The sequence below is a fragment of the Bombus impatiens genome, unplaced genomic scaffold (genome assembly GCF_000188095.3).
Source record: "Bombus impatiens unplaced genomic scaffold, BIMP_2.2 scf_0120, whole genome shotgun sequence".
In the NCBI taxonomy this organism is placed as follows: domain Eukaryota; kingdom Metazoa; phylum Arthropoda; class Insecta; order Hymenoptera; family Apidae; genus Bombus; species Bombus impatiens.
Genome location: NT_176539.1, coordinates 15,049 through 36,304, shown reverse-complemented (window position 1 = coordinate 36,304; position 21,256 = coordinate 15,049). Strand labels below are relative to the sequence as shown.

At 29.0% G+C, this 21,256-nt stretch overlaps 2 protein-coding genes across 10 annotated transcripts; one reads left to right on the top strand and one right to left on the bottom strand.

Annotated features, from left to right (window-relative positions):
• Positions 1-56: 56 nt before the first annotated feature.
• LOC100743931 (alanine--tRNA ligase, mitochondrial) lies at positions 57-6,892 on the bottom strand. 3 transcript variants are annotated; one of them, XM_024364983.2, is made up of 11 exons: positions 6,655-6,892; positions 5,950-6,104; positions 5,514-5,854; positions 5,120-5,398; positions 4,881-5,025; positions 4,160-4,332; positions 2,461-2,789; positions 2,078-2,345; positions 1,590-1,985; positions 1,127-1,480; positions 57-185 (listed from the first exon to the last, which is right to left on the bottom strand). In XM_024364983.2, the coding sequence occupies exons 2-11, from the start codon at positions 6,082-6,084 to the stop codon at positions 155-157; spliced, it is 2,451 nt and encodes an 816-aa protein (XP_024220751.2). In that variant the 5' UTR covers positions 6,085-6,104; positions 6,655-6,892; the 3' UTR covers positions 57-154. The 3 variants fall into 3 exon arrangements, with proteins under 3 accessions (XP_024220751.2, XP_024220749.2, XP_024220750.2); XM_024364981.2 differs by lacking the exon at positions 6,655-6,892 and adding an exon at positions 6,252-6,648 and having other exon boundaries at positions 5,950-6,123; XM_024364982.2 differs by lacking the exon at positions 6,655-6,892 and adding an exon at positions 6,252-6,389.
• A 565-nt stretch (positions 6,893-7,457) lies between these two features.
• On the top strand, positions 7,458-20,782 carry LOC100743736 (RNA-binding protein 4.1). 7 transcript variants are annotated; one of them, XR_001101987.3, is made up of 9 exons: positions 7,459-7,654; positions 9,114-9,137; positions 9,621-9,963; positions 10,296-10,610; positions 11,350-11,569; positions 12,075-12,329; positions 12,760-12,816; positions 18,780-18,983; positions 20,125-20,782. XR_001101987.3 is itself a non-coding variant. In XM_012381050.3 (8 exons), exons 2-8 carry the CDS (start codon positions 9,117-9,119, stop codon positions 15,849-15,851), a joined length of 1,209 nt encoding a protein of 402 aa, XP_012236473.1. In that variant the 5' UTR covers positions 7,458-7,654; positions 9,114-9,116; the 3' UTR covers positions 15,852-16,593. The 7 variants fall into 7 exon arrangements, 5 of the variants coding, with proteins under 5 accessions (XP_012236473.1, XP_012236474.1, XP_012236475.1 ...); XR_001101988.3 differs by having other exon boundaries at positions 7,471-7,654; positions 12,195-12,329; XM_012381050.3 differs by lacking the exons at positions 18,780-18,983; positions 20,125-20,782 and adding an exon at positions 15,812-16,593 and having other exon boundaries at positions 7,458-7,654; positions 10,338-10,610.
• Positions 20,783-21,256: the final 474 nt, after the last annotated feature.

Genomic DNA, 21,256 nt, shown 5'->3' with positions numbered 1-21,256 from the left:
GAAATGCAAACATTAATTTAATATATATTTCATTTACACATGGCAAGTCAATTACTAGATATTTATGCATTTATAGAAAATTTAGAAATGCAAAAGTTTGTACAATGTACATAATATAGAAAATTCTATAAAATATCCTTAAACCCCAAACATCTTAATCCATCCCTTTTTGTTTTCTTGAATACCTATAATTAATATATTGGAAATAGTATTAACAAAATTGGAATGGAGTACTTCAAAATATTATTATTAATTTAAATGTAAAAGAATTAAAACTACAGTAATCTCTAATGTAATATCAAAAATCAAATTTCCAAAATTTATATTGATGGTGATAATGACACATTGAAAACATTGATATTAATTGACATTTGAAAATTGATATCTCTCATACATATAATACACATTAGGGTTGTGCCGACTAATAGGTTAAGCTGACTATCCGTCCACTTTTGTAGTTGGCGACTAGTCGGTAAAAAAAACCATTTATCGGCCTTAAATTTTTAGTATCATAGGACATAGAAGTAAAACTACAATGAGCTTTCTTTACTGTCATTAGCATAATGTTAATATTTTTTAATATGTAGTATACTTACTTATGGGTACATATTTGCATGTAACCTAATTATTATATAAAAAATTAAAAATAATAGTTAGTATTTATTGAAATAAATTAAATAAGTAGGTACCAATTAACTAGGAACATTGATTATTATTTCTTAATTTTATTACAACAAAAAACTGTTTAAAATGAAGAAACACGACGTAATAAAATAAATACAACAAACAATTTTCTCTTTGGATTCGTAATATTATACAATAATAAATTTGACGCGATTTATAGCGGTGTTTAAAAATAATCAGCAAATAATCGGGAGCCGATTAATTGGTTAATCGGCTAGTCGGCCAAAACCCTAATCGTTATACGACTACGTCTCTAATACACATAATTATTTCTCTATTATTAATTATTGTTGACTGTTCTTAATTATTATCATTAATATATGATATCCTATATTATTATATCTTCAATGAATGTTATTCAAGGTAATATTTGGAAATTAATATTATAAAAATTTAATTGATAGATTCTAATCACAGTTATATCGCTATGCATAATACTTACTTTTTTATTTCTTGCATTTGTATGTGAAAAATTTTATCTAAATCTTTTAATTTCATTAAACACTCTTCTTTAATGAGATATGGTATTGGTATTCTATTGGGATTTTTTATCTCACTCTCAATCTTTTTACTAATTGTTTTAAATGTTTTACGTGTTACTTTTCCATTTTTCAATTCGTTTTCTAAATCCAAAATTTTATAATGTATATTTTCACCTGCCAATTTGGCAGACTTTGCAAGTGATCCTACAGTTGCTTCAAGAGTAAAATTTGATGCTCCTTTTGAGAAATAATTGAGAAAACAAAAATATTTTAATTCTCCTGTTTTAAATACATGTGTACCATAACATGCTTCTCTAAATGAAACATATACATAGTATCAGTTATCATCAAATAAAAAAATATCTAAAGAAAGAATTTTTTTTCAAAACATAGCTTTTCTTATTATTTTCTAAGAATACTTACTTTGATCTTAAATCATGAAAATTAATTTCTATGAGCCTAATATCCTTATAAAAATGAATTTCTCCTGGTATTAATGTTACAGAACTTTCTGCTAATAATTCCAAAGCATTTAATATTTTTGTAGTAACTGGGACATTAGCTATTATAACATTATTTATAAGTTCTTCAATTTCTTTCAATTGCCTGAAAGAAAGATTTTCTCCAAATGAATTAAATTGACATTTTAAGCTGTTTGGAATAATAGTAGAATTCCGTAAATAAACTGCTTGCATAATTTGTTGTATTGATGCATGTAATAAATGTGTTGCAGTATGATGTTGCATTACTCCTACACGAAATTCAGGTTCAATGGAAACCAAACAATCATCTTTAAGGTTTAGTTCTTCAATCCATTTTCTATAGGAACAAATTTTTTCTTTATAGATTCTTGCTGATACAATATTAACAACTATAATACAATTATGGTAAAAATTAAAATAAAAACTTACCTCAAATCAGTTTGTACAAATTTTCCATAATGTATAACATATCCATTAATTTTCTTCACATCATATACATTAAACGTCCAATTTTTTGAACAGATGATAGCCTTGTCTGATATTTGACCACCCTGTGTTGAATAACATAATGTTTTATCCAATATAAGTCCAATTTTATCTTTATCTGATTCTGCATTGTAATTTGTAATTGTCTCATTAACAGTTGAATGTATATTTTTGTTTGTATTTTCATTTGCTTTATTTATTATTGTATTATCTGAAACAAAGAAATTATGTACTCTTTTACTATATTATTTGAATTTAGGTAATATGAAATCAGTATACACAAACGTACACACAGACAAAGAGAGAGATTAATGATCAATCTTTACCATTTATAATTAATGCCATAATTTTACTTTCAACTTTAGGAAACTCATAACTATTTCCATTAAGAACGCATTTATATTTAAAGCTGTCATCAGTTTTAGGTATACAATTTTCTTCAAGTATTTCTAAAGATTTCTTTATGTCTGTTATACTACTCTTTTCAAGGCCGATTCTAGACCGATGTTTGAGACATTCTAATTCTTTCTGGAAAGCTACTTTATCAAAATATAAAGATTCAATATTTGCTAGTTTAGTAATTATTTCTACATTTAAACCATATGTGTCATATAACTTGAAAGCAACACTTCCTGATAAAACATTACTTCCTTCTCTGCAAAATTAATAATAAATTAAACAACATGTACTTTTTTGCCTATAATGGGTGATCTACATAAAATACATTTACTAGTCTACATAGAGTTTCAGATCTGTATTGACCCATAGCAATTAGCGAATATAAAAACTAAGTTTTCACAATTAAATAATACCTTATTATTGGGTTGTTGAATAAGTCAAACTTTTCTGAGGTCATGTTTTTGTTTAGAGACAACAAAAATTCTACATGGATGAAATAATGACATTACCCAATAGATGGCACGAGATTGTTGAATAGGATGGTGTACATTTGGTTTAATTGTATTATTGCAAGGTGTCAGAATATAATTTATAATTCATATTAGAAGAGATTTAAGATTTATCCAACAATCCAATATGCATATAGTTATCATATTCCTCACTAATGCTGTTAATAAATTCATATACATGATAGAGGATCGATAAAAAATGATCCACTATCATTATTTTTGCTCTACAATCCTCTATAACCATCAACATAATCTGTTTGCGACATTACTTGTAATTCTACCTTTTGACTTTCTTCTTAATCAGGATGAACTTAGCAATTCTCATATAAAATGTTACAAGTTATTATCTTGGAAACTACTACATTTTTTTAATGTAAACAGATGACTCTATCAATATATTAAAATTAAAGAAGAACTTTAATTTACGTTTTCAGAATATATATTAGGTTCTATTAGATAAGTATTATGTTGTCCATTTTGTTCTATTTCTATTATTATGATCATACATAGTTCAATAAAATAATATAAAACAAAAAATGTTGTACATCTATTATTTCCTTACAAAATGAAAGAAGCTTTTGAGATAACCTAACAGATTTTACTTTTGCAAATATTCAAAATATTGCTTGTTCAAAAATAAAGTCTACTTTTTTGTGTTGCTGTATGTTCCAGACTTGATTTTTATTAAAACATTGTCATGAAAAAGGTTTGAGATAAATATTGTTTTTAAGTAAACTTATAAAATATAAAAATGTGCCATTTCATTTAAATAAATGAGGGAGTATTTTTCCCCTTAGGAAATCAGTAATAGTCTCATGCATTCTATAAAAAAAACGTAATGAACCATTTATTCTATGAAAGAATCTAATAAATCAAACTTACAAGTGAACCAAGTACTGTTTGTCTTATATTCAGGTTGCAAATTATAGATACAGATTGCTGCACGAACTCTTTGCTTCATGAACTGCTCTTTCCAAAAAATGATGGAGATAGTTCCCATCATAATGCAAGCTAGAATTTCAAACTATAATACAAAATATACTAACCTTAATAATTTATAAAAAGACAGTTTATATTTTGCGTAGATCACCCTATATACTTATATACAGACACATACAAGTTATTAAGTACACGTCGAAGGTACTTGTATCCATCTTCAAGTCCAGGAATCAGTTGTTCAGTAATCGAACTCAGTTGAGGATATATTTTAACAATATTTGTCCATTGTTTACAACAATCATGCTTTAATTTTTTATATAATTCTTCTTCAAATTCTATTATCTTTTGCACCTAAATATAATTATACAGGGTGGTTGGTAACTGGTGGTACAAGCGGAAAGGGAGTGATTCTACGCGAAAAAAGAAGTCGAAAATATAGAATAAAAATTTTTCGTTTGAGGCTTTGTTTTCGAGAAAATCGACTTTGAATTTTCGCTCGGTATGCGTGCACTTTATCACGTCTCGTTATAACGGATCTCACTGTAGATCGTTGTCTCGATGGATATTATCGCAGTTTAAGTTTGTTTTTGCCGTAACGGAAAATTAGGAATGCATAATGAAATATGAAGTAATCATAAAGTTTATTATTATAAAAATTGCTGAAAATGCTGAAGAGCGAAAATTCAAAGTCGATTTTCTCGAAAACAAAGCCTCAAACGAAAAATTTTTATTCTATATTTTCGACTTCTTTTTTCGCGTAGAATCACCCCCTTTCCGCTTGTACCACCAGTTACCAATCACCCTGTATTACATAATAAATTACAAAATGCTATATGATAGACAAATAAATTATAAGATCTTACACTATCTTTCTTATTATATTTTTTACTTTATAGTACCTTTTTTAAATTTTCCTGCAGTTCTGGATAAACATCACCTAAATTTTCTACTACAATATATGAGAGTTCAGAAAGTATTCCCTGTTTTTTAAATACTTTTTCACTAACATCAATTGATTTTCTTATTATTTTTCTAAGTTTATTACTGAAAAGATAAACCCATAGTTACATACAACTATTATATACATAATTATGTACATAATATATTAATTATAATTATTGTATTTAGAATAATTTACCTTTGTTCTGGTATAACTCCATCTGCTAAAGCTACAGTAATCATTCTGCTATGATCTGCCAAAATTCTATATCCACTATCAAGTTCATTTTCGTCATTATAAAATTTACCTTTATATTCTGGTGCTTTTGTATATTTTTGAATAGTTTTAAAAAATGGTTGAAAAATATCTGTATCGTAATTGGATTGTTTTCCTTGTAATACTGCAACTAGTCTTTCAAATCCCATGCCTGTATCAACATAATGTTTTGGCAGAGGTACTATTGTACCATTTGATAATCTAATGTAAAATGATAACAAATTGGTATTTAAAATAATATAGATATTATATTATACAAAAAATATTTATTTCAAGCTTGATAATAATAATTCTTCTATATTGCTTTATTCCATACCGTTCATATTGTATAAAGACTATGTTCCATAGTTCAGTAAGATCTGTGTAACCCTTGTTAATTTGCATACACCGATTTTTTAATTGCTTTGTATGATCTATATGTATTTCTGTACAAGGACCACATGGTCCTGAAATACCCATTTCCCAAAAATTCTCTTGTAACCCAAATGGAAGAACTTTATCTTCCCTAATGCCTATACTTAACCAAACATCTTTACATTCTAAATCAGGTTCCAATTCCAATCTTTCATCTCCACCAAAATATGTTACATATAAACATTCTTCATTAATACCATAATGTTTCGTTAATAAATTCCAAGCATAACGACAAGCTTGTTCCTACAAATATGAATTGAAAACTAAAAGTGATAAAATATCTTTTTAAAATAAATATTATATATTTGTTTTATAATAAAATATTTTTAGAAACTTACTTTAAAGTAACTCCCAAAAGACCAGCTTCCTAACATTTCAAAAAATGTGTGATGATAGCTATCATTTCCAACTATATTCAGATCATTATGTTTTCCACTGATTCTTATACATTTTTGTGAATTTGTAACTTTCATTGCAGGCGGATTGTAATAATCTAAAAAGATTCCTTTAAACTGAAAAAATTTAGATGTTTTATAGATATTTGATACTATGAAACAATATAATTAATGAAAATTAATTATAAAGAGTAATAGTAATCTGTGATAGATTTATTTTTTATAATTCTAGTTTTGAAACATACTTGGTTCATGCCAGCATTAACAAATGCTATTGTATGATCATTATATGAAATAACAGGGCTTGAACGAATAAAAGTATGCCCCAAATCTTCTTTAAAATAATCCAAAAATTCATTTCTGATTGATTTTGCACTTTTTTGTATTGCAGATACAGTACCAGAACTATACATTCGTACTCGTAAAATGTGATTCATATCTTTTTTAGTTCAAGTATTATTAACAACCTTTGATTCAAATTAATTAATCTATTAACTTAAACAACTATAATTTAAAGATATTATAAATTAATAAGTGTATATAAATGATAGTATAAATTACTTAAAGCATAGTATATTATATAAATTGTGAGTTAGGTTCAAGTAGGCTTTTACGCGATCATACAAACAGGTCTCAAAGCTCATATACCTAAACCTGCGGTAAACCATCCGGAAATTGAGTCGTGACTAGTGGTGAAAAGTTAACATGTAAGATAGGAAGGTTCTCATTCTGTGCATGCGTGACATACTATTAATGTCTCAGACAGAGACAGAGACACTCTACTCATCTCTGTCTATCTTGCAAAAACGCGGACTTTATTAACTTCCCATGTTGATTTTTCATGATTAGACACGATTTAATTTTCGGACAGTTTTCCTTAGTAAGTATCGAGATCTGTTTACATGATCATGGGTCCTTATAACAAATATTCCGACCACGGCCATATAAATAGATCTCGACTCGCTAGAGAAAACCGTCCGAAAATTAAGCCATGAAAGGTCAACATAGAAAACAATAAAGATCTCGTTCTTGCGAGACAGACAGAAATGAGTAGAATGTGAATATCTCTGTCTGAGATATTCATAGCATATTACACATGCGCAGGCAAGAACTTTCTTGTCTTCCATGTTAATTTTTCACGTCTCAATTTTCGGACGGTTATCCCTAAACTTTGATATACGAGTGTCGAAGCATGTTTATATGATCGTGATTTCGGTTATTGAAAACAGTAATTTTTATCTGTATAATAAAAGCATATCCATGAGTTAGAGTTGTATTATATAATTCTTAAGTTATGTTATTGTCATTAATTAGGTTATAAAAATTGTCCAGTTATAATGTATATCATCCCCATATAATAATTTGTTTCTTAAATCGCTTAAGTCTTTTAAATAACTAAATGTTAAGAATTTATATTTTTCACAAAAGAATATTTATTCATGAAAATATGTCTTACAAATAATCTAGTGACTTTGTCGTTAAATGAACTAAGGGTGGCAAGTACGTAGTACAGAACTCGTTGCTTGCCGTCAAAAGTGTTCAAGGTGGAAATCGTTGACGCCATTTCGTATCTCGTTTCGCTGAAAGCGTCACGAAAGTTTTATCCCTTTTACTTTAATTTAATTTCGCCAAAACGTCGCAGCCACATGTAAGTAGTAATGTGATATTGTAATAAGCTTTTTGACAATTAGAAATATTTTTGAGGAATTTGAAACTTAAGTGGGGTGAAGAGATTTACATATCGTCAGTTACTAGGGCACGCCAAGGGCCGGTTGTTTTTAGATATCTTTTTTTCTCGGTTACAAGGTCGTATTTCAATTCTACATTTTAAAAATTCGGTCTATATAATATACTTGTTTTGTACTATTTCATTATAATAATTACAGTCGATGGGACGAATGAAATTGTTTTCCTTTCTATTGATAATATCTGATAATTTTCATGGCCTTGAACAGTATATAAGCGTCTTCTACGTTACCGGAAAAAATATCACAACTTTTCAAATTTCATTCAATTTTTTTTTTCAGCTATTTAAAGTTTACAAAATTTTTATAAAACAACTCCCTTTATTTTTATTTGTTAAAAAATAGATAAAATTGTTTTATTTGCATTTTAAGACACCTGTTCTTACACAGTTATAAAATGTGTAGTAATGACCATGTAAGTTTGATACATTTTTTTTAATATTCTCGAAATGTAGTTTCTCCATTTTAGGAAATTTCAAGGAAATGTTAATGCTTACATGTAACCATTTCTTCCTAAGGTACTAATTTTTAAAGTATATACATATAAGAACTTAGATGTTTATTATTTGCTTCTTTCACGACATTAATTTTTTTATGTTATTCTGTGTATGGTTTGATTATTAAATCCAAACAAAATGCACATATACAATTTAGCAAAATTATATATCCAAAAAGGTAATAATTTTGAAATCAAGTATAGTGATTTATATTTATTTATTATTTAATTTAGAAATAAAATATAATGTTGTATATTTATTACATCGTACTTAATGTACAATGTTGAATAATGAACCAATTAAAAATATTTATATGTATATAGGAATTATATATATCACATTAAAAAACATTAAACACAGATTAAGTACATTATACTGTTATTTAAAATAATTCGATTTTGGAAACTTATTTTCTTTTTTAGACATTATTGCAAAATACAAATAATATTGAAATCAAAATATAATTATTAAATGTTGCTGTATATATTAAAAAATTCTATTATAAACTTTCTATAACTATATTTTGCTTAAGCATATCACATAGAATGTAAATTTTTATTTGAAATTATGATATGATTATTACTATAAAAAATTGGCCATCTTATGAAGATAACATGAATTTTAAATATACTTGATTTAAAATTCTAGTGTACAATGCGCATAAAAATGCATATAACTATAATATATGCAATAGTGATAGTTGTAAATGATTGCAAAATACTATTATTTCACAAATCATATTTCAAATCATTATTGTAATTAATAGACTAAACTATTATAATAAAATGTAAAAATGTAATCATTTAAAAATGAAATAATAATACACATAAGACTGTAATTAATCATACTATTTTTTTATTTTCAGAAAATGGTTTCATCTAATCAACCGGTAAGAACAATGCTAATAGTAAATAGTTTTCCATTTTGTATTATTTGATGACCTCAATGTTTATTTTTCATGTACATTACTTTTTTCAAATAAATGATTAATATATAAGTTGAATGGCATAATTTGTTTATAGGTACATAAGGTATTGTGTTTTTGTAATTTTTTTATATATTCAAATCTTTTATAACTTAATCATTTACAAGTTTTAGTTAGATTAAATATCAGTTTAGTGATTATTATATATAAGCTCAATGATATCATTATTATTATTATATGATTTTTGTAATAATAGCAAAAATTTTGAGCAAGATAAAATCTCAAACAGACACCATACTTTCTGCAAACAGGGGTATGGTCGATTTTAGAGGTACAAAATGAATCTAACATTTTCTTTATTAATTGGTATTTATAAATGCATGTATTATAATTATATAAAGAGATATCATGAATAAGTGTTATTACCTGTATGTTTCAATTTTACAGAGAAAGACAAAAATATTTGTGGGTCGGTTACCAGAAAATTGTCGCAACGATGAGTTGCGACAATTATTTTTACGTTTTGGTGAGGTAACGGAATGCGATGTCATGAATCGATATGGGTTTGTCCACATGGCACGTGAGGAAGATGCAGCTGCCGCAATCAAAGCTCTTCACAATTCAAACTTCAAAGGGGCAACAATCAATGTGGAACAGTCTACAGGCAAATCACGTGGTGGAGGAGGAGGACGCAGGGATGGAGACAGAAGAGGTGGACCAGTGAGAGGTGGTAGGGGGGGACGAGACGGTGGTAGAGACGCTCGTCCTGGACCATACAATGATAGAAGAGGTTGGTAAATTTATTTTTATGATATTCTATTTTGATATAACTATTTTCTCATTGCCTATTACACTTCTGTGTAATATTTAATAATCAGTATAACAAACTTTTATCATTTAAAAATATACATAATTCATACTTTTTTAAAATTTATGAGAAAAATTAGAATGTGTTATTCTACATCAAAGTTAATAAACTTTTTAAAATTATAAATATATAATCAGACATAAATTTATGAAATGTAACATAAAGCATTTTGCAATGAGAAAATAATCAATTAAAGTAAATATATTTTTCATACAGACTAAAATACAAATTGGATATCTCGGCATGCTTTACAGTTCTTCCGATCCAACTCGTTGGTTACGATGGATCTGCTGCAGGTGGCGTCGCGACGGGGTACACCGATTACAATCGTGGCGCTGGAGACTTTAGTGGACGTGGAGCTGATTTTGGGACTGGATATACTGATCGTGGAGCATATGGTCAAAATGTGGGGAGCGCGGCAATGGGTTACACTTCTACGGCACCTGGAATGGGAGGAGGATATGGACCAGCAACCGGAGCTGTTGGAGGATATGGACCAACTGGAACAGCTGATTACGGTCGAACTGACTACAGTCGTGCTGCAGATTTTGGAGCTAGAACAGATTACGGTAATAGCGGTGGTATGTGTTTTATTTAGCCAGGATAATGTAATATTCATAATTAACCCTTTATATTATTCTTCTTAAATTAAACATCATTTTCATTTACAATATTATATTTCATTTTAGTATTTATCTTTGAGATTTGAGATACATATTTTTGATATTCAGATTTTACTTTTACATATTAAAATTGCTTTTATTATAGATCAATTGTAGAATTGTTATTTACAAAGAAAAATAAAATAGTTCCTTTTTTATCTGACATATATTTTGTATCATTAATTACTATTATTTTCATTTTTTTTAATAAGACCATATAATATATCTATTTTCAAAGGTGTTCTGAAATATAAATGTATAAATTTGTCTTTTCTTTAATAGCACCTAAATTAAACATACTTTTGTTGCAACATATTTTTTCGTAAATTCATAATTTTGTTCATTTCCTTGTTTTTAAACAATTAAATGTATGAGATAAAATAACATATGTATATATATGTCATTCCATAAACAATGTTTTTGCCATTTTATTTATGAAAAGGGTTATCATGAATGTTACACTGTTAGATTTTTGCTCTGGATACCAAAGTTGAATGCATGAAATAAGATTACATATATTCATTTGAAGTATTACTATCAATCCAGAGCTATTTGTGGATACTAAATATCTAACAAATAGGATAGATTTAGCCAGGCTGCAATAAAAATAACTATTATTCTGATATAGAGTGTATACATTTTGCAGTAGTTGGAGGTGGGATGACTGGGGACTTTAATCGTGGTGCCCCAGGTCCAATGGATTATGGACGTACAGATAATTTTGGTGCAAATCGTACTGTTGATTATACAGCTAGAAATGATTATGATCGAGCTGCAACTGGGCCTATGAGAAACGGTGGTGGTGCAGTTGCCACTACCGGGTATGGGACGGGTTACACAGATGTAGGATATGATGAAAGTCACTGGTAATATATTTCATTCATTTTACAACACTAGATTTAATTTTATTATTTAATATGAATTAGTATATTAATACATTGGTAATTTTTATTAATATAATTCAATAACTATATAATAGTAACATTTAAAGTAGTAAATTAGATATTAAAGATTTGGATTAACAATTATTAATAAAATTGATACACATTTTTTATAAGTTTTTATACACAATATATATTGGTTCTAAATATGTAAGGACAAGAAATTTAACCTTAGAGAAGTTCAGATTAATGTTAACAATTTAAAATAAGTATGCACTGTAAAAGAATAAGTCTCTTGCAGCATTTTGAAGTATTTTAGCATAACAATTATGTGAATTGAAACTTTATTTTTATTCTAACCTGTAATGCTTATACTAATTTAAAATTTGCAAGTGCATTACAAGATCAATTAATTATGCTTGAGCAACATTTTGGTGCATTATAAGGATAGAGTGAAAATAAGTTAACATATTCCAATTGTGTATGACAGGGGTTATCCGGGCGGGCCTGGGGATATGATGGGTGGGCCCGGGGGGGTAAGTCAGGGAGCTTCGATGGCCTACGACAGGAGGGATGGTCCCCCTGTTAATGATATACCTCCATTTAACAGGCCAATGAGTACTGGACCCAGCTACAGCACTGGGGCACCTAGTTATAGTACTGGTCCTGGACCACAAGCAGACATGTTTAGTAGAAGACCTGGCAGTGCTGTCCCTAGTGGTGGATATCCACCTGTTGGTGGAGGGTAAGTAGGAAAGTTACATTCATTTTACTACTTAAAATATCAATATATAAATAGTAATTAGTGATTATTATCCATTACTTTTATTTATTTTATATTTGTTGCAAATAGTTCTTTTTAAATCTTTGTTATGTGTTTGTAAATCATTATCATGTATGAAAATAAAATTATTTTTGACAAATCATCAACTTGAAATAATTGCGGTTCACTTAAGGTACATAAATATTCTTCTTTTTTCGAAATTCCACTTATTTTCAATAAATCTTCTGTTGTTTCATTTCTACTGTAATCTAGATTAGTTCATTCAATTTTATATTTATTATTTCTCATATATCATTTTTTGGCAAGGTATTTACATATTTTAAAATGTCTTTTTCATACTGAAATATTTAGAAATATTCACATAACATAATAATTTTAATTTTTGTTTTAGCTATACCGAAGGGTACGACAGACCAGATGCATATGGTCCTCCACGCGGTGGCGGACGGTAAGTCTTATTGTTGTTATTATTATTATTTAATATGTTACACTACTTACACCAATGCGTTTTCTAAAGTGATACTGATCACACGGCGTTAAAGAGCGATATTAACTTATGCGAGTGATCGTTCATTGTTCAAGCGACCACGCTCTTTTTGCGCAATGTCATTTCGATTGATTGAACACTGATCTCAGTGTGCTTACGTTTTTATGCGGATCGAAATAGGTTAAACATTTTCTGTAAAAGTATAAGGTGTGACACTTAGCGTGAGAATATAAATATTTCTTGATCATAGAAAGCGTATATTTGTGCATATAACGGCACAAGATTGATTTCTATTGTCGATGAAATACGTTATACGAAATAAGTCATTCTGCGACTTTTCTAGTGTCGAGTGTAAAAGAGAACAGAGGTAGTTGAACATTTTATTTAAGTAATATATTTATTAACTATTATCTGGAAATTTAATGATTTTTTAATATAATAGTATAATGATAGCGAATATATTCTATTTTTAAATACTCACACGCGCACACATTTTCTAAGATAATATTATTATAAAATTACTTATGTGAAGTAGATAGCTCTGTTATTTTGCTCATATACGTATAAGAACTTTAAACTTGAGGTTCAATTTAAAACAGTTATTAAGTATTAATTATTCAAACATTCATATATATAAAGTTATAAGTTAAACAAAAATTAAATTAAGATAAAATATAAGGCATATATTCGATATCTTATAAGTTTGATTCATAAAGGATTTATGAATTTCTAAAAGAAAATTTGTTAGTGCAGTGCACATGTTAATTCTTGCATATGTTTGTACTAATCAAAACATTGTTACTTTGAAAACATTCAATCCAAATTGATCTGAATCATACATAGTTCGAATATCGAAATAGTATAATTATTCGGGCAAGATTGAAAGAAAATTCGATGTCTTTTATTGATTTAAACAATTGGTTTATTTGCATTCAAGCTATAGGAATGAAAATAATAACTCGAATCAAGTGCCTAGAAAATAATTATTCTCTCGTTACATATTCATCATGAAATAATGATTGTCAATATTGATTTGAATTTTCAAATAATTCGAAATCAATCAAGTATCTAACAAAAATATTTAATCAAATATAAGGATTTCAGTTTCTATTATTGAAAGGATTATTAGGTGACGAAATATTGTTAAGAACAATGTAATGTATCACTTAAGAGATTACAAAAGGACTCGTTTTACAATTATTCATCCAGTTAATATTACAGACTGTTTTATGTTTCCATGTCAATAGCTATGAAGCTATTCTTAAAAGGAATGAGTTAAAATACAGAGAAATATTTAATTACGTTCGAAAGAAAAACGGTATTAAGTTCGTATTTTATACTTGTCAAGAGAAAATCATTTTAACTTAATACTACCTCTCTTCTTTTATGTACTCTGCGGTAAAAGTTACGCGAAATCAGCGTGTACGTGATTCGAGATATTTGCGATTAATCGAACAACAGTTCGGTAGAATGCTGGCAAATGAACCGTAATAATAATACGTTACGACACACTGCGCCGTTAAACATGTATTCTGAATTCTGAAGATGCATGCCATCGGTCTTACCGTGCCTCGAAACCTTATCGGTTTTCATTTTTTTGAAAGAACACCGTACTACGAAAAATGCGTATCACGTTTCGAGACATACGTGTACACTGAGAAGAAAACAGCCCAGCCCGGGTTGGTTGTTGCACGAAAATTGCGTTGCGTTCTTTTGCTATTGCGTCTTTTGCCAAGATTATTGCAAATGATCGAGCAGCTAGAGGAACATTTTCAATGATCATTCAGAAAATTTATTTTGGAATGCTCGAGCACATACTTCGGAAATATTCGTGAACGTTTGAACTGTCGTCGATACGCTTTTGCGACAATAGCGAGAAACGCCTGGCTGTGACGATAAAGCAGCTTTAAACATGTGACAACTTATCAGACCTGAGTCTGATCGGTATTTCGCTTATGTATATGCACTCTTACGGTACCACACACATTAACGCTTATCTTGTATTTATATTTCAATTTTCAAACGATAGCTTCTATATACGTATATAATCTTCATCGCATCACTATAAGATCACTATAAAGAATACAAACGTTACTCAATTCAGTTTCTTTTCTAGGCACTATACTTCTACAAACTTCAAATTGTTCAGAAATTAAGTTATACTTAGCATACATTAACATAATTTGAATTAGAACAATAAATTCTTAACAAAATGACAAATATTTTATCATTTCTTTGTAGATATGTTTGGCAAATAATTAATATACAATATTAATGTACAAAGTATTTAATTGTTTCGAGTACCTTTGAATTTGGGAAAATACATTGATAATATCAAGACCATTATTCTATTTCAATCTATTTTCATTGTGTGATAAAACACTGTATACATTTTTTTCTTTTTTTTTAGCCTTTTCTTTTTTAATAACTATGGGCTGCATATGTTAATCAAATGTCTTCAGTTTTGAATCATAGCTTGTTACTGTTTTATTTGTAGAATTTACATGCAATTACCTGGAAACATAAATATCAAGATATATTTTATCCTTGTTTATATTGGCTGATGAATGAAGTAACAAATACAGAATACCTGATTACATATATTTGTCACATAGAAAGAACAAGATATTAGCTATCGTATAAAGAACAAAAGTACGAAATTAATAGAAACGATTGATAAATATTTTATCCAGGTCTGAAAGTTGTATGTTATCCGGCAAATGTGTGTTACATGCGTTGCGAGGAGATTCGATCGATAAAATCTATACGTAATGTGATATTTGGTATTGAAAGGCGGCAGTGTGAAGGCAGCACTGGCCTTTCTGTAAGAAAGAGAAGGAATTTTTGGTAAAATGTATTCGCGCATATCAGTGTTACATCTTATACTTTCCAGCTTGTTGCGCCGCAAGGCGATGAAGAAATTAATACTGCGATTTTTCATTTTTTGACCTTTTAGCTTCCCAGGTCCGGCAGACGCGATGCCACCGAGGTACTAAAAGCGTACTAAAGCAAATACTAAGCGCATGCGAAAAGGCTCCCTTAAAAAAATGCCTCTTTAGTGGTGGTCATTCGCTTACGGAATCGAATACCTAGGAACTGCCCTGCGTCTGACATACAGAGTCCATACCATTACATACGATAATATGTATAATGATATAGACACGATATAATGATATAGATACGATCTAACGTTTAACACACTAACTTAAGGTACGGTAAGAATAAGAAGTGTATCAATGAGCAACATAATGAATGACTAAGGAAATAAGCAACCATGATCACCTGAAGAGAAAGAAAGAAGATTGAATTTCTGATTGAAGTAAACATGATGTGGAATCAAGGAATTTTATATATCGTTCATTTTTTCCAGCAGATAGTGGATATATTCCTTTTGTGCGATTTGTGTTTCATAGTTTTTTTCTGATATTTTCCATGTTTTTCTCTCGTAGTATATACAATCCAATTTTCTGAAATGGATTAAAGCCTCTTTTATCTATCTTAAGTCACATAATGATTACATATTAATAGGATAGATAATTTCGTTATAAGTTTGTAATATTTAGCATCAACAAAATGGTGACTTAGGCTATTAAACAGAAAATGCTGTATAATCTTTTTTTACACGTAAGAACTTGGATAATGTTTTAAATGTTCATTAATAAAGCAAAGAAACGTGTTTGCAGAAGTTATCAATGTACCTCACAGAATGAAAAATAAAATTCAAACGTATGTCTTTAAGCCTCTTAGCTTAAATATTTTCAAGTACATACTCCTCGTAACAATTTCTTTATATACACCTTGTTATTCACATAGTCTATTTGAATCTTATACAAAGTAATTGAAGATTTTATTTTTTACCTTCGACTATTCACTACACTTTTATTTATACTTTTCAAGTAAACTTCTCTTCACTAAAGCTTTTTCTGCTCTTCGTTGAAACATGCGACGCTGACAAGTGGATGTTAAAAGGAAGTCATCGAAGAAATTTATACGCAAGATCAAGTGAAACGTGATTTACTTGTTTCTCGTCCTTCGGCGAAGCAACTAGGTATTAGCGCGCGTTCATACGTGGTACACATAATCATTATTAGAATGACGTTTTGCATTGCAAAATCGTCCTTTCTTTCTTTTTATCTTCCTTTCTTTCTTTCTTTAAAGCGCCCAAAGTATAGTTCAGTGTAATTAAATATTATCAAATAAGTATATTACAGATTTTTAGCGTGCAAACTTAAATACCGATATATTTTAAATTGAGATCAGGTGTTTATAGTATTCTTATTGTTGTATTAAATATATGTAAAAAATTTTCTGTACAACGTAGAATTGCTGAAATTTAATTAGACTTTTATTATATATATTGTATTTCTGTATATTTCCAAAATTACAATTAATATATATGTATTATAACGCGTTTGATATTTTATTAATAACAAAATTTAGAAACATCTGTTTATGGAAACATAATAATCTCAAAATGATTTTGTAGAATTTTTATTAAATTTGATCGCTTCTTGGTATAGTTTAAATAAATAAAGTAACATGAAAAATCTGAATGAAAAAATATTCTGATTCATTGAAGATATTATAAACTTCTTGATCTCGATCCTTAATCTAATGCTTTTAGAAATAATAAAAGCATTTCAAGTTACATTTTACTTGAACATAATATTTTAAGAAATATGAAAATGTAAACGAAATGTACGTTACATGTATTTATTAAACTTTTAAAAATACAAAAATGCAGAACGTCATTTAGCATTTGATGGAATCTACATGACTTGTACTTAGACAGCGTAATCTTGAATTATGCGACGAATCGCGCGTAAACACAGCGCACTCTAATCCTGGTGGCATATCAACGTCAGATTATTGAAGAGACGATATCAAGTCGCTTACCTATGCGTGTGGCCTGTAGATGCGACTCTGGTGAATAATGCAAGCTTCGATATGCGGATAACGTGCTACAAATTGCGTTTGCGCTCAAAGCTGGCGGTGCTTTGAATTTAAACAGAAGGTATGTTCAACGCGTGCGCCATTTACTCTTTGCTCGTTAAAGCAAAAAAAATAGTTATAATGAAAAAAACTGAAAACAGAATGCGCTTATTGCGCGCATTATCTATTGTCGGTTATTGCGACGCTGAAAATTTATGATAAAAAACTACGAACAAAAATGTTCCTGCAATCGTCGATTATGATAATACCGTTGCGAAGATGCTGCGATGGCGAATGCTTTTAGTATTTAATTCTAATTCCATCTCTTAGGAAATCATCGAGAAAGATTATCTTTTTTATTTATACGAGTCATATGTTCGTAGGTGGCACGAGTCAAATTTATTTTATTCCGAACGTAACCCGTGTACACTATACGTATTCTCGATAGATATCGATAAATTCTCTATCTATTTCTAATGTTTCTTACTCTTTTGCGTGATTTACTTGGGTTAATTTTCAAGACGTTCTTAGATAAATTATAAGCGAATATCTAAAATATGCACATAGGGAATGATCGTTATGTTACCCTTGAATAAAGTATTCTTTGTTAATTTATATATTTCTAACATAACGTTTCATTTATTTTGATTATACTCTATTTGAATTGACTCGATAATTTGTCACTGGTGCAAATTCTTAGTTAATTATTAATTTTATGAATAAAAATAAGTAAGATTTTCAAAAGTAAATTAACATGCTGACACAGTATTAGATCTCAATAAATACTTTACGAGACTATTTGATATCTACAACGGATGTAATGGGATGGAATTAGAACTAAATTAATACGAATACAGTTTTTACATAAACAAATCATATATCAAAGAATACAAAATTTTACCTAATTTAAGATTTTATAACAAAATGTATGCTCATATCTACGCAGGCTTGGAAGATGTACTATGCATCAAATAATATAATCTTTTTGATAGATCACAAGCGGGATGACGAGACCTTGGACAATGCGATGAACTCAGATTGGAAGTATGAGTCCTAATAATATGAAGAAGCCCTTCCTCTACTCAGATCGATGGATCTTTTCTCTCAAGAGAGATACTTGCAGCAATGTTAAAGCAACGAAGACACAACAAAGGAAGAAAGAAAGAATTTCTGTTTTGACAACATATGCTGAACATGTAAGATGTAATGACTAAACGTATTACTTTTAAAATCTATTATTTTTATACTAAATTACTATATCATTTTAATCGACCAAATAACTTCATTTCATTAATATTTGATATATAAATATGAACAATCAACTTCTATATACCCAAACATTAATTTTTTATGTACAGACAGTTCTGTATCTACATGATTTTCATTCAACACAATTGGAAAAAATCCAATTCACTTCCACAATTGATTGGCATGCTACAAACAGTGTCTTTTTAAAAATGTCAGTTGAAAATTCATTCTTTGTATTAGAAACGTTTTTCGAACTTCTTTCTTGCATTTTTCCTCTGATTTTGTTTTATGTTTTTCTTGGAATTTAATTACCAGTGGTTGGCTGTTCTTTTTTTCCCTTTTATTCTCTATTTTATGGAAAGATCCCAAGTTCGCTTAAATGCATTCGATTACGAGAAATTCTCCACAATTCACGTTTGTCAGTCACGTTCATTTCGTGTTTAAAGTTACTGTTTAGTCGAGCAAAAATGAAGTCCCTAACGTGTATAAAAAAGCAGATAAATAGTAAAAAGGTGATGCACCAGTTCCTCTATATTCTATGGTCCTAAATAGTATTTTCGATTATTGTCTAAATTCTAACTGATTTTTCAAAAAGTAGTATAGTAGTTATTTAAAATAGGTAGCATAATCTTGTTCGTTGTGACTTGATTGATTGATCCTTTTTAGGTTACCAGCATCTTTTTGTAAAGTTTATGAACAAATGATTTGATTGGGGGCATGTATCTAAATCCTATACTAAAAATTTTGGGGCAAACAGTGTATCAGAATATTCATTTACGCTAAAAATATACATAGAAATTGTAAATTCTTCTGAGGACATTGTTAGGACCGGATACATAAAAATGATGTTTCTAAGGTGTCTTGTGTCGCGAAAGTACGATACCTTCTGACTTATGAAAGACTTGTGTCTAAGAATGAAATAAAGATCTCTAAATCTAGGATTTAATAGTATAATTGAGAATGTGTTGTATATTACATGATAAGTGAGCTGTGCTACTTTGAGATAGAACAGTGATAAAATTTTATTGTTGAATTTCTGATAGTGTATCAGTGGATATACTTACGTACATTCTCCTTTCTTTCCACCAGTTCCATTTGCAATCTAGGAGGATTGGATTCTTGGATTTGTAGTGGATACCTTTGGAAATTTCCAATAATGGAATAATCAGCAAACTAGTATATGATCTTCCAGATGAGCTCACAGGTAGTATAGTATCCATTGTCGCTGTTATCAATTATTTTATCGAGGTTCTTCAAAGTATGAGTATGACACACCTCAAACGCTTTTCTTTCTTATCTCTCATTTACTTAAAAGGGAACATACTTTGTGACTTTCAAAAAACAAATATTTTTATTGGCTTATTTAAACGTACATAGAAATTAATAGAATATGACAGATATTTTATTTTATTATTGAAAACAAATTGAAATTGTCAATAATTTTTTACGAAATTTGATACGTACATATAGCTGATGGATTATTTTTGGCATGTCAAGTCACATTTTATATTAAAAATTTCAAATTTTTATTATCTAGTAAAGGAAACAATTTTTACGTAAAATGTCACGGTTTCGTGAAAAATAGCATAATTTTGTCAATCTGCAAAAATTTAAAAATCGGCCCCACTAATACAATAGCGAATGCGATAGAATCTAATAAAACTCTTTCTTTTTTTCAAATTGTACGATTGTGAAGGTGAATTATGCTAACAGCGTGGCAGTGCAACTTTATTCGCACTGCAATATATGCCAAAATTAATGCATCATTCACATTCGCTAATATATAAATTCGGTATTTTTTAAATAATATGTACGGTATCCTCTCTGTAATAAAAAAAATAATCAAATCACTTCGTCTATTTTTCTTGAATAAATTCCTGACAGAGCCCTTCCTTTTACGAACTCAAATATATACATATGTATATGATGTGATATACATATGTCGGGTGTACATTAGAATTAGGGTTAGGGGCGTAAAGCGAATCTTCGTTTGGATTACACGTCGTCGTTATGCAATAGAGAAGACATTGGCTAGTGCAAATACGATTACCATAGAACCGGGCAAGTAACCGCGGTAATTAGATACTCGAGAGACTAATGACAATGATCCTAGGTTCAATAACGAATCCGCGGACAACGGGACGGTCGTCGTACACACTCGCAAAATCTAAGTCGGATTCTGTGTTAATATTCGCTGACCGTAAGGAGTTAATCCTTTTTT